Consider the following 12643-nt stretch of genomic DNA (forward strand, 5'->3'; position numbering starts at 1 on the left):
TTCATGCACATCTATTATATCAATTATGGCCAATTAGCTGTTAAAAGCTCCTGTCGGGACTCTGAAGGCTGAAGGCAGACACTGAAATCACAGGCTCTAGGGCTGCAATTCAACATCCAACTCAAGCGCACACGGGCCTTTCCATTGTACTGGGGTAATTTTTTATATAAGATAAACTGGGGCAAGCTGTCACTCCTTTCACTCCAGTGAATAGTTCTTGAATAAATTTGGTCTAGCAAGCCTCACATTTTGGTCTAATTATTATGAATATGACTTAAAAAGCATGTGCTTGTGTTCGTGTAAAATATACACATATATAAATAACTCAGAAATACAAACATCTTACAGAATTTATTAATTTTATGTTGGTAAAATAAAACTGATTATCCTATTTTCATGAATATTTTCTTTTTTTTTTTTTTTTTTTTACAATTTATTAATTAAATAAATAATGAAATAAAACTTAGACTTATAGACATAGTAATTTAGACTTGCCAAAGCATTTATATACTGCTACTCTTTGTTGATTTGAAGTGCTTCTTTTATTTTCACTTGAAAATAACTGAATAATATTCAAATAAAATGTAAAATTAATATTAGTTCACGGAGCAAAAATAAAGTTAACAAATACAACTCTGGATTTTAATAATGTATTAGTAATGCTGTAGAAGTATTCTTCATAGTTAGTTCAGGAGTTCACACTTAGATTTAGCTTGATACAGTTTGTAGATTTAGCATGTCTCGGGAGAGAACCCTGAGCTCGAAGATACTTGAGCCCAGGGCTTCCGGCTGGTCATGTAGCATGACAGGGGGTCCGAGATCAGGTAGATCTCGAGAGCTCTCCCTGGTAAAGGAGAAAAGGGGGGGCTGGGGGGGGGGGGATTCTTCAAAACAAAGATAAGGAAGGTAAGATGAACGAGCTTATTTATTCACCTTATTCTCCGCGTACGAGTGGGCGCAGCCATTTGAATCATTTTGGCTCGAAACTTCCGGTCTCGTTCACTTCCATTCATTTTTAAACGTTAAAAACAGCTCGTTTTGCTGATTGGTGTTGCAAACTGATATTTTCTTATTATATTATTCTACTTTGTCTGTATTGTAATGCAAACACTTGTTTGTAGAGTAAGTAGTTTGACCGTTTTTTGCCGTTTATTATTTCTAGTCATTTCTTCCATAGGCAACTGAATCGGAAGTTCTAAAACAATCGCAAAAACGCGTGCACTTCCGCATTGAAGAATAAGGTCAATAGGAGACTTGGTCTAGCAATGATTACTGGTGCGAGACCAGCCGCGATCCATCATATCAGATGCTCCTCTCGAAATTACAGTGCGATCACACAGGACCTTTCGCCCTATAGACTTCCATTCATACTCAGACGAATGCGTCAGACTGGAAACGCAAGCTTGAGTGGCAAGTTTCGCAGTTCGCTGCATTGCAGAGTTCAAGCTTGTTGAACTCTTACCAAATTCTGATATTGAAGTCATAATTATTAGCCTCCCTTTGAATTTTTTTTCTTTTTTAAATATTTCCTAAATGATGTTTAACAGAGCAAGGATGTTTTCACAGTGTGTCTGATAGTATTTTTTCTTCTGGAGAAAGTCTTATTTGTTTTATTTCGGCTAGAATAAAAGCAGTTTTTAATGTTTTTATGAACCATTTTAAAGTCAAAATTATTAGCCCCTTTAAGCTATTTTTTTTTTCTATAGTCTACAGAACAAACCATCGTTATACAATAACTTGCCTAATTACCCTAACCTGCCTAGTTAACCTAATTAACCTAGTTAAGCCTTTAAATGTCACTTTAAGCTGTATAGAAGTGAAAAATATTTAGTAAAATATTATTAACTGTCATCATGGCAAAGATAAAATATATCAGTTATTAGAAATGAGTTATTAAAACTATTATGTTTAGAAATGTGTTGGAAAAAAAAGCTTCTCTCCGTTAAACAGCAATTAAGGGAAAAAAAATGAACAGGGGGTAAATAATTCAGGGGGGCTAATAATTCTGACTTCAACCGTATCTGTTTAATAAATCTGTTTTGTTTAAATGCACCAAAATACGTTGTTATATTCACTGAGAAATGGATATACAAAATGGGGTGTACTCGATTATGCTGAGCACTGTATATTACTTTTTCCCAACATTGGTTATGGGTATAGGAACACTATACCCCTTTGAGTTTGATTCGTAACCCTGAATTTATACACAAATCATTCTAAATACAAACATGAAACAGAACAAAGAGCACATAAAAATGTGTGCAATCACTGTATATCTGTATGTGTGCCTTCCACATACACACACACCCACAAAGAGAGAGAGAGAAAGATACCATAACCTGATGTTCACATGGTTACGGTTTAAAAATAGGTGGACAAATGTGTGTAGATGAGTGCCTCTGCGTGTACACCTGTATTCACAGTCTGCTCCTGCATCCACAAAGTCTCGTGCACGTATGTCTTCACACCTGTGCCCCAGTTATTCATCTAACAAAATTACTGCTGCCTACCAGTAACCCACTGGAGAGATCTCTCGCCCAGACAGATCTGGGACTGATCTTCCTTCTACACAAGAAGCTGCTTCCGCTATAAAGAAATTTCCTGATGATCATCTCTGCGCTGAAATTAACGACTGTCTGGTCTTCTATTAGACGCATGCATCTTCAAGTCGGTCCACACACAAACAACTCTACATCAGTAACTATTGCAAGTGTGTCGGGCAACACGGTGCACTAATAATAATGTGCTATGCAAAGCAATCAAGTCCGTAGAAATAGAAATGCAGGGATTTGGAGGCGACGTTCCATCGGTTGTTATAAGAAAACGCTGCTAATGCTGTTTGGTCCACCTGCCAACTACATGTAATGCTCACTAGATCCACAAGTAATTAAACAGACTAGTGTAGCTAAAAATATCAAGCGCAATGCTTCAGTGTTTCTTTCACAGGCTCGCAGTCAGTAAGTAAATGTTCATCTGCAGCTTTTATTCGCGTCTTTATTAGACTGGAGCATGAATGAGAAATAAAGCTGTACATGTACAAAGTTATACATGTAGACTAAAATGACTACTATCAGTAAGACTGGCTAATTTTGCGCATTTTTTAAATGTTCATAAGATTATATATATATAGTTGAAGTCAGAATTATTAGACCCCCTTTGAATATTTTTTCTTTTTTAAATATTGCCTAAATGATGTTTAACAGATCAAAGAAATTTTCACTATATCTGATAATATTTTTTCTTCTGGTGAAAGTCTTATTTGTTTTATTTCCAGAATAAAAGCAGTTTTGAATTTTTTAAACACCATTTTAGGGTCAAAATTATTAGCCCCTTTATGCTATATTTTTTTCCATTGTATTACCATTGTTATACAATAACTTGCCTAATTACCCTAACCTGCCTAGTTACTAACTAACCTAGTTAAGCTTTTAATTGTCACTTTAAGCTGTCTAGAAGTGTCTTAAAAAATATCTAGTCAAATATTATTTACTGTCATCATGGCAAAGATAAAATAAATCAGTAATTAGAAATGAGTTATTAAAACTATTATGTTTAGAAATGTGTTGAAATAATAATAATTCATATGTAAATAAATATATTAAAATATTGTTTTCCCAGAGATGGGTTGCAGCTGGAAAAGCATCCGCTGTGTAAAACATGTGCTGGATAAGTTGGCGGTTCATTCCAATGTAGCAACCCCGGATTGATAAAAGGACTAAGCTGAAAAGAAAATGAATAAATGAATGAAATATTGCAACAATGCAGAATGTTTTTTTTTTTTTTTTACTTTTTTCCCCTTACGTTCACTAATCAACATAACTAACAACAAAACATACATATAAACACAGTGCATTGTAACATTGTGTACGTAAACAAAAAGAAAAAAAAAAAAGAAAAAAATTAAGGCAACATCAGTAGAATACCATAGATATATATATACTAGATATCACATAAGGGCCCTGAGCATACGTCAATAGCGCCACCACATTTGTACAGTGCTCCCAGGACAAAAGTCATTCAACCGCACTAGTCAAGACTAAAGTTAATCTGAAAATGCTGGACTTTTGCGCTGCACAGATGTAGTAATGAGCAAACAAAAAAACAAAGCATAAAAGCAGAACATTTCTTAGGTAGGAGTTTATTTATTTTATGATTTTGTATGTTATGAACTTTTGTGCTAAACTAGTAATGTTATAGATGATAATACAGTCACTTACTGCACTGACCACATGGCAAAGTAGCACCAATTTGCACTAAATTCTAGGCTTATGCTAGTTTTGTTAAAAAAAAATCATAATAGTGCCTGCGCCTCAATGTGCGTACTGTCCACCCTAAATTATTGAACATTATAAATGTTAAATAACATTTAAATCAGAAAGATGATGCACATTGAGACGCAGGGATATTTATGCTTCAAACTAATCATTCATCACAGAGTATCATTCACAAATAGCTCCCTCCTTTAGAATTAGAAAGCAGGTGATTAGGTGTGTTTCAGGACACAAACTAGATCAAATTTAACAGGGAGGTAGGTTAATACATTTCCATGCAAACAAACATATGCACTTTGTCAGCAATGCCCGTGCAGTCACTTATCCGTCAATGTAGAAAAGTGATGTAAAATATAATAATTTAAAAATATATTCACATACTGACCACTAGGAAAACTTCTGATCATAGATATATGTATATATGTGTGTATATATATATATATATATATATGTATATGGGCAGTCCTCCACTGCACCTCGGTCCCACATTCATTTCAAAGGAGTGCTACCCTGTACTAAAATGGTGGTTCTATTGACGCATTCCTTCTAAAAGACAACAATAGTGAAGGCGACATCTAATGTAAATATCTATGAGTAGAATACAAGCAAAACCTGACAGCATTTTGACCACTTACAATTACATTTGGCTTTGGAAGTATATGAAAGGATGCCACATGGCAGTGAACTTGGACCCAGAACCATTTAAATTAAGTCTTATTTTTTCCAAACTAAGGAAATGCAACACGGGAAATTATTGTTTACAACTGATCAAATTAAACATGTGGAGCCCTTTAAGGTTGCACATTTTCTGACGTTTCAAACGCACATCGGAATCGGTAAATTTCTGTTCCTCTCAATATGAATTAGTATCTACAACAACCGCTGCAATCTCTTAAAAAGAACAACTCACAAAGGGAAATTTTGAATTACTTTTCATTGTTAACTTTACCTGAAAAACAACAACATTGAACAATTTTGACCACTTCATATAGCCTAATTTTGTTGGAAAATGCTATTTTAATAACAAATTTCATTTGGTATGATTTGTATCTTTATTTTATGTTGGTCAGTTATCTACAAAATAAACAAAAAGAATTCATCAATTTTGTGGAGTAAAGTGATGTGCAAAAAATACTTTTTTTTTTTATTAATAATGAACTTACTCATTAAATTCAAGGCCTATTATAACATGTAAAATATAGTATTTCTGACAGTTTTCTTTATAATTTGAGTTATGAATTACAGTATCGCAATACTTCTTGGTATCGTGATACTTCAGCTGGTATAGTATCGTAAGATGAATGAATGGTATTGCGACAAACTTAGCAAATTGTGCAACAAAAAGGTGACTGTGAGAGATGGAAATACCTCGAACCTGAGGTTACATATACAGTATTCAGTTTCTGAATGGTTTAGTCACAAGCCAACAGTTTGGTGATGCTGTCTGAGCCTTATGTCATAATTTTTTTATTATGCACAGTAATACTGTACACCAAGGTAAAATAGAGAGCAGGTTTGACGATTTCAAAATTTGAATACAGCCCAAGCCTTTTTCATATACAATACCAAAGACAACAGTTAAGGGATTTGCACAAACATCTTTACAAAATATTGGAGTATGATAAAAAAAAATATATTTGACCAAAATACAGATAATCTGGGCCATAACCAAAACATATGGGCTAATGTAGCAGGGGACTGCTTGCTTCTTGAACAGGTGGGGTCAGAATGTAATTTTTTAAAAAGATGAAATAACTAAAGAAAAGATAGCCAGGGTGACGCAGTGGCGCAGTAGGTAGTGCTGATGCCTCACAGCAAGAAGGTCGCTGGTTTGAGCCTTGGCTGGGTCAGTTTCTGACCCAGTTTCTGTGTGGAGTATGCATGTTCTCCCTGCGTTCGTGTTGGTTTCCTCCGGGTGCTCTGGTTTCCCCCACAGTCCAAAGACATGCAGTACAGGTGAATTGGGAAGGTTAAATTGTCTGTAGTGTATGTGTGTGAGTAAGTGTGCATGGATGTTTCCCAGAGATGGGTTGCTGCTGGAGGGGTATCCGCTGTGTAAAACATGTGCTGGATAAGTTGACGGTTCATTCCGCTGTGGCGACCCCGAATTAATAATATTAATAAAGGGACTAAGCCGAAAAGAAAATGAATGAAGATAGCCATTTCATTTATTAATTAATTTTCCAATTAAACTGCAAAATTCTAACTTTTTACAAAGAAAGGAACTTTCTTTTTCTTAAGCTGGAATGACATCCAACAATTGTATACGTTACAGTAAACTGAATCCATTTTTAATTTAAAATTATGCACAATTCTTAAATACAATAGTAAACACCTGATTCTGTTACTAATAGTTGTTTAACTGATTGCTAAACCTTTTAAACTACTAGAGTTGACATTTTCCACCATTTTGTGCTTTAGCTCAAGATGTTAACCTCAAACACTGGGGTAAAGTTGGTTTTATATTCGCACATTTGGAGTTCCTCCTTAATAATACCATTTCAGAAAAATACTATTTGTAAATTCTAAATAGTGAAATCATATTAGCAGCCAATGAATATCAAAGTACAACATTGTTCACACTCAATTAAACAATGCTAATGTTGTTTTGAAGTCATATGTAATGCGATTTCTGACCCAATATTCAAATTAGTATGGTAAACAATATAGGATTGCCTATAAGAAAGCATGCCTGAAAGAAAATTTTATCATATTATTTTATTTATAAAGTGATTAAGAGATTCATTGAAATAACAAAATAACTGATGACAATTAATCTACTATTGGCTTTTCTTAAACATTTTGTAGAAATGAATAAGAGAAGAAGAAACAACATGCCTCAATGCTTTCCAGAGTTTCCTGCCAAAGGAAGTGACATCACTTGGAGCAAGTCACATGCTTTTTTTTGTCAATGCTTTAAAAATTGTCATGGGGTGTTTCTCAATTCCAAGAATGCAGAGAACGAACTTGTGTTCTTGTGAAGACCAGTCTTGCCAGGTGTCCTCGGAAGAACGAACTCGGGACACCGCGAAAACCAAGAACGCGTCCTGTGAGAAATGAGATGCTGCGTTCTTCCTGATGGTCACATGACCTTCACGCGTTTTAATATGGATTTCAGCAAATAAACACCCTTAATGTGTCTATTCCTTTATTAAGATTTTCATGATAATGTGTATATTCATCGTCTCATTTAGGGAAACTCCTGAGATAAATAAGTTATATCCCTGAACTTTAATAATAAACCAATATAAAATGCTGCGCTTTCCACCTCCAGTCGCAATGACTTCTGGGACTTCTAGAGTGAGTTCGGTGCTCAAGTCTGCATCCATGCATCCTCAATATCAAGAACACATTAGGGAACTTTCACGCATTCTCTGTTCTTGCGGTCTTGAGTATTGGACCTGAACTTTGGCAGTTGATGATGACGTTACACGAGAACACGAGGACACAAGATCACCAAAGAACGCATATTGAGAAACAGCCATGCCTTTTCATAACCAATGTACTTTAACAAAACAAAAGATAAGAAAATATATTTCTTTCATAATTTAAATTACAAAGAAGATGTTTCATGCAAATGTGTATTTAAGCTAGTAGAGTAAATGTGCAGAGATAGTCAAAAATAAGTATAGTGGGAGTGGGATAATTTATCTTAGAGATGCTATGTATGCAATTCTAGAATCGCCCATATACGTGTCCACAGTAGTGAACAATGGTTAATTCACTCCATTTTCACCATAAGTAAATAGATTTTTAACATTCATTCATTCATTTACTTTTCGGCTTAGTGCCTTTATACATCAGGGGTCGCCACAGCGGAATAAACCGCCAACTTATCCAGCATATGTTTTACGCAACGGATGCCTTTCCAGCTGTAACCCATCACTGGGAAACATCCATACACACTCATTCAAACACACACACTGTGGCCAATTTAGCTTACTCAATTCACCTATGTCTTTGGACTTGTGGGGGAAACTAGAGCACCCATAGGAAACCCACACCACATGGGGAGAACATGCAAACTCCTCAAAGAAATGCCAACTGACCCAGCCGGGGCTCGAACCATTGCCCTTCTTGCTTTGAGGTGATTGTGCAACCCACTGAGCCACCGTGCCACCCTTTGCTTGTAGTATTTTTATTTGTTTTTTTTATTGGACAGTGCTTTTTACTGAACATATGATGTACTAAACCATACCCATACCATGACCCTATACATACACTATAGATAGATAGATAGATAGATAGATAGATAGATAGATAGATAGATAGATAGATAGATAGATAGATAGATAGATAGATAGATAGATAGATAGATAGATAGATAGATAGATAGATAGATAGATAGATAGATAGATGATATGCATATTTTGTAACTAAAGATAAAATTAATTTACGAAAAAAGCAGAGATAGAGTTTCTTCCCAAACTGATAAACTTTCGGTGAACGGTTAATGTAACTTTTTACCAATTTATACAGTTCCTTTTACAGCATCGATGTTGTAATGTAATAAAAATACAATCAGTTAAATAGACCGTTAAAAAGCCGTTTACATGCATGTTCCCGTCAGAATTAGCAGGCTAGTGCAAAAGCTCCATTGAATATACTGGAGTAAAATAAATGTTCAGATTTTAAAGATATGGCGTGGAAAAATGTCATTTAATGCAGTGCTTCGTGTACATTCTGAGACTCACTTTATATCGGATATCACTCAGGCAGAGGAGATCGCTGATTTTTAAAGAAAACAGATCTTAAACACAGCGATTTTGTAACTACAGTAATACAGCTCACCGGAAGCTCTTAACCCAGGTAACCGACTGATTTAAAGTCCTTCCGCATATTTCCGCATATATCCTATAGAACAAGTTTTGTGTGTGGATTCACAAATCATATGATGAATGATTTGACATTAGAAATAACAACAACAAAAAAAAAACAGTAGGTAACAGCAGAGGTGTAAAAAAAAAGTGGTCAGCATTTTCCTTCAGTTTAGTGTGGTCATGTGGTCACTACACGTTTACACAAGAGCTGGAGATCACCCCAGGAATGTTAAACGATAATACTGCAGACTAATTAAAAAATAACATCATTTTCTCGTCTGTCCTCCCTCAGTCTTTTCCTTCCCTCCCTTTGCATTCCTTCCCCTGACAGATTGAGTCGGGCCTGTCTCCTTATCTCTCCATCACACTATCCCTTCATCACAACATGTCTGTGTCACTCGCCGCTCTCACTCTCAATCAATCCATCACTCTCTCCCTCTCTCTCTCTTTTTCTCTGAATCCCTCCATCAGAGAAAGTTGCTGACACTTCCTGCAAACAGGTCTCGCCTCCCTCAATCTCTTTCTTTCATCACTTCTCTCTCTCTTTCTCTGTATCACCATCTTCACATGGAAATCTGCTAACAAGACTCAGATCTGAGAGAACACAGTCTCTGATCTTCACCTGCACACCTACAGATATTTGCAGATACACTGGATGAAATAAAAAAAGCATGAAATGGCTGTTATTATCTTTAATGTTCTGTTGAGGTTATATTAGCTATATTAGCTGTTAGATTATATTAGCTGTTGAGGTTATATACTTTGGGGCCCCGGGGGACGCCGCTGATCTATTTCTAATAGCAATTTCAAAAATCATGTCTTGTTCTGTTGTTCAGATAGAAGGCGACATGTTGACAATGTTTACTGAAATTGGCTTTAAATGTAACAAATAATGATATAAAGCTTACAAACAGGATGATAAAAATACTTATTTTACAATACATTATTTATTTTGTTTCATTTTTATTTTGAAGGTCTATTACTTATAGTTATATTATTAAGAAGCTGACGTAAATTTAATGAAAAGTGTAGTGGCATTTTTTTTCTTTCTTTTTAATAAATAAGATTAGTTATTAAATTATAATGCATGTACGTTTTATACTTCATATGTGAGGGTGTGTATGTATGTATATATTATAATATTATAATAAATGTAAGATTAAAATAGTCAAATTTGAATAAATTTGTAATAAAAAATAACTGATAATGATCAAAATAGTTTATTACAATACAAAATACTCTAAATTTGAAATTTCTTCAGAAATTATTATTTCATTCATAGTTTTTGACTGTTTTAACATTTTATATAATATATATAATATTGTTATTTAATTTCTCAGTCCTGGGTTGGGTCTGGAAGGGCATTCGTTGCATAAAAAAATTATTCCGGAAAAGTTGTTGGTTCATTCCGCTGTGGCGACCCCTGATAAACAAGGAACTAAGCCGAAGAAAAATAAAAGAATGGATGATTATTATTTAAACAGTAACACTATTATTTTCACAATATTCCTATTTCCTGATATAGTATGCTGATTTTCAGTTGTAATGTACATTGACACACAAATATATAACTGTAAAATTATATTGTAATTACCTGTAAACTATAACTTTAACTTTTTTCATTCATTCATTTTCTTTTTGGTTTAGTGCCTTTATTAATCTGGGGTCGCCTTAGCGGAATGAACTGCCAACTTATCCAGCAAATGTTTTACACAGCGGATGCCTTTCCAGCTGCAACCCATCACTGGGAAACTTTACACATATAAAATACTATTGCTAGTTACCTTATTACTGAATGTGAAAATGTAATTTTTTTTTGTTATAAATTACCAAATTATATACTATATAGCCGATATTATACTGTGCATTATATGTGTGTGTTAAATTAGCTTTATTCTTTAGGGAAATTGTCAAAAAGCAGTTTCACACATCATGCCTTTCTCTGTGAGCCATTGTTGTTCTGATAGAAGGCGACATGTTGACATGTTTGCAGAAATAGGCTTTAACTGTAATTAATAATGATATAAAGCATATTTCCTGATGTAGGACAATGATTTTCATTTATGCTATACAGTATACCTGTTACCTGTAACTTTACATATCAATAAAATTACTAGTTATACCCTATCAGCCTTCTGTATGTGGTGAAAATGTTATATGTTTGTAACACCAAATTATTATACTGTGTATATGAAACTGCATATAGCTATTTTAAACAAAAAGCAACGTACGTTTTTTTGGCAGGCGCTGTTGGCGGCAAAGCGGAGCCCACCTTTCATTCATATTCACTACACTTCACATTCACTGCTACACTTTACACTACAGTCACGTTCGTCCGCGGACCCTCATCTACTCATCCACAGCGGCTCAAATACACACATGAGCCGTGCTTTCCATCTTTCTACCTTTTCTCACAGTCGATTCTCGCCGTCACCTGTGATGCTGAGTCCCGCGGATAAACGGCTTTTTCTACCGCACAGTCACGCGCACGCGAGAAACACGGAGGCACGCGACCCTGAATTACACGGCGGTATAAGAAAACCACCCTAAAGGATGTGATGGCATTAATAACAGTGATAAAAGATGAAATATACTGACAACATTAAATTAAGAATTCGTCTAAAACACAATGTTTTAATGTTAATTCATACAAATTTACACTCACAGACAGGGTCACGAGTGGGTGACACTGTTTAAAAAGCACGACACGACATCACACAACAAAGAGCTATTTAACCTATAGCGTTACCATAGTAACAAAGTTGAAACACCTTGAGCTGTGTGCGCGCGTATGTGTGACAGGGAGAAACGGACACATTCGGTGGCTCGTGAAGGCAGCTCGAGTCTTACCTCTGTGAACGCTGATGATGGCCAGAGTTAAAATCCAGAGGCAGGTCATGCTGAAGCCCATCTCCGCCTCTGTCACTCAGAAGACACACCGTCAATTCATCTTCTTCACGCCGGACTCTGAAACCCCGCGAACCGGTGCCGATAATGTCGCGCGCGTACTCGCGGTCTGCGTTCATTCAGCGCGCGTTTCTGTTTTTCCTCTCAGCAGTGTGGACGCGCCGCTGGAAAAACCTTTCTTTCAGCAAACCTCAGTTTTTCATTGTTGGGGAGAGACGCAGCGCTCGGAGATCACCGGAGGACTCGCTCGGTATTGCGCCGGTGGAGCTCTCTCTCTCTCTCTCTCTCCCTCTCTCTCTCTCCCCCTCTCTCTCTCTCTCTCTCATTGCGTTTGTCGTCCTTACACACTGTTCAATGTCACAGCTCCGCGGATCATACAAAACACATGCGGTTATAGAAGTCGTTTGTTTTACCTTATAAAACCAGCTGTTCACCCTTGAAGCAGACCACTAAAATTATTCAAAAAGCAGCAGTGGGACTGGAAAGCCCCAGCTATAGGGGACACCTGGGCTAGCTGTCACGACTCACAGGGGCGAGTTAGTACAAAGGCTTCAGTCCTCCAGTTGTTTTTCCCCTCCTTTATTAGATTTTTTTTATCTTTTTTTAAGAAGACTAATTGTAAGCAATGGAATATAACAAAACCAC

At 35.9% G+C, this 12643-nt stretch overlaps 1 protein-coding gene across 4 annotated transcripts in view; it reads right to left on the minus strand.

The window, feature by feature from the left end:
* Positions 1–12200, minus strand: part of kirrel1b (kirre like nephrin family adhesion molecule 1b) — a 74415-nt gene extending 62215 nt beyond the window's left edge. For all 4 annotated transcript variants that reach the window (XM_056480367.1, XM_056480350.1, XM_056480360.1 and 1 more), the window contains exon 1: positions 11942–12200. In XM_056480367.1, coding sequence (XP_056336342.1) covers positions 11942–12002 — 61 coding nt within the window. In that variant the 5' untranslated portion in view covers positions 12003–12200. The remainder of the gene's footprint in view (positions 1–11941) is intronic.
* Between the last annotated feature and the right edge of the window lie 443 nt (positions 12201–12643).

This window comes from Danio aesculapii, chromosome 2, assembly GCF_903798145.1.
Source record: "Danio aesculapii chromosome 2, fDanAes4.1, whole genome shotgun sequence".
In the NCBI taxonomy this organism is placed as follows: Eukaryota; Metazoa; Chordata; class Actinopteri; order Cypriniformes; family Danionidae; genus Danio; species Danio aesculapii.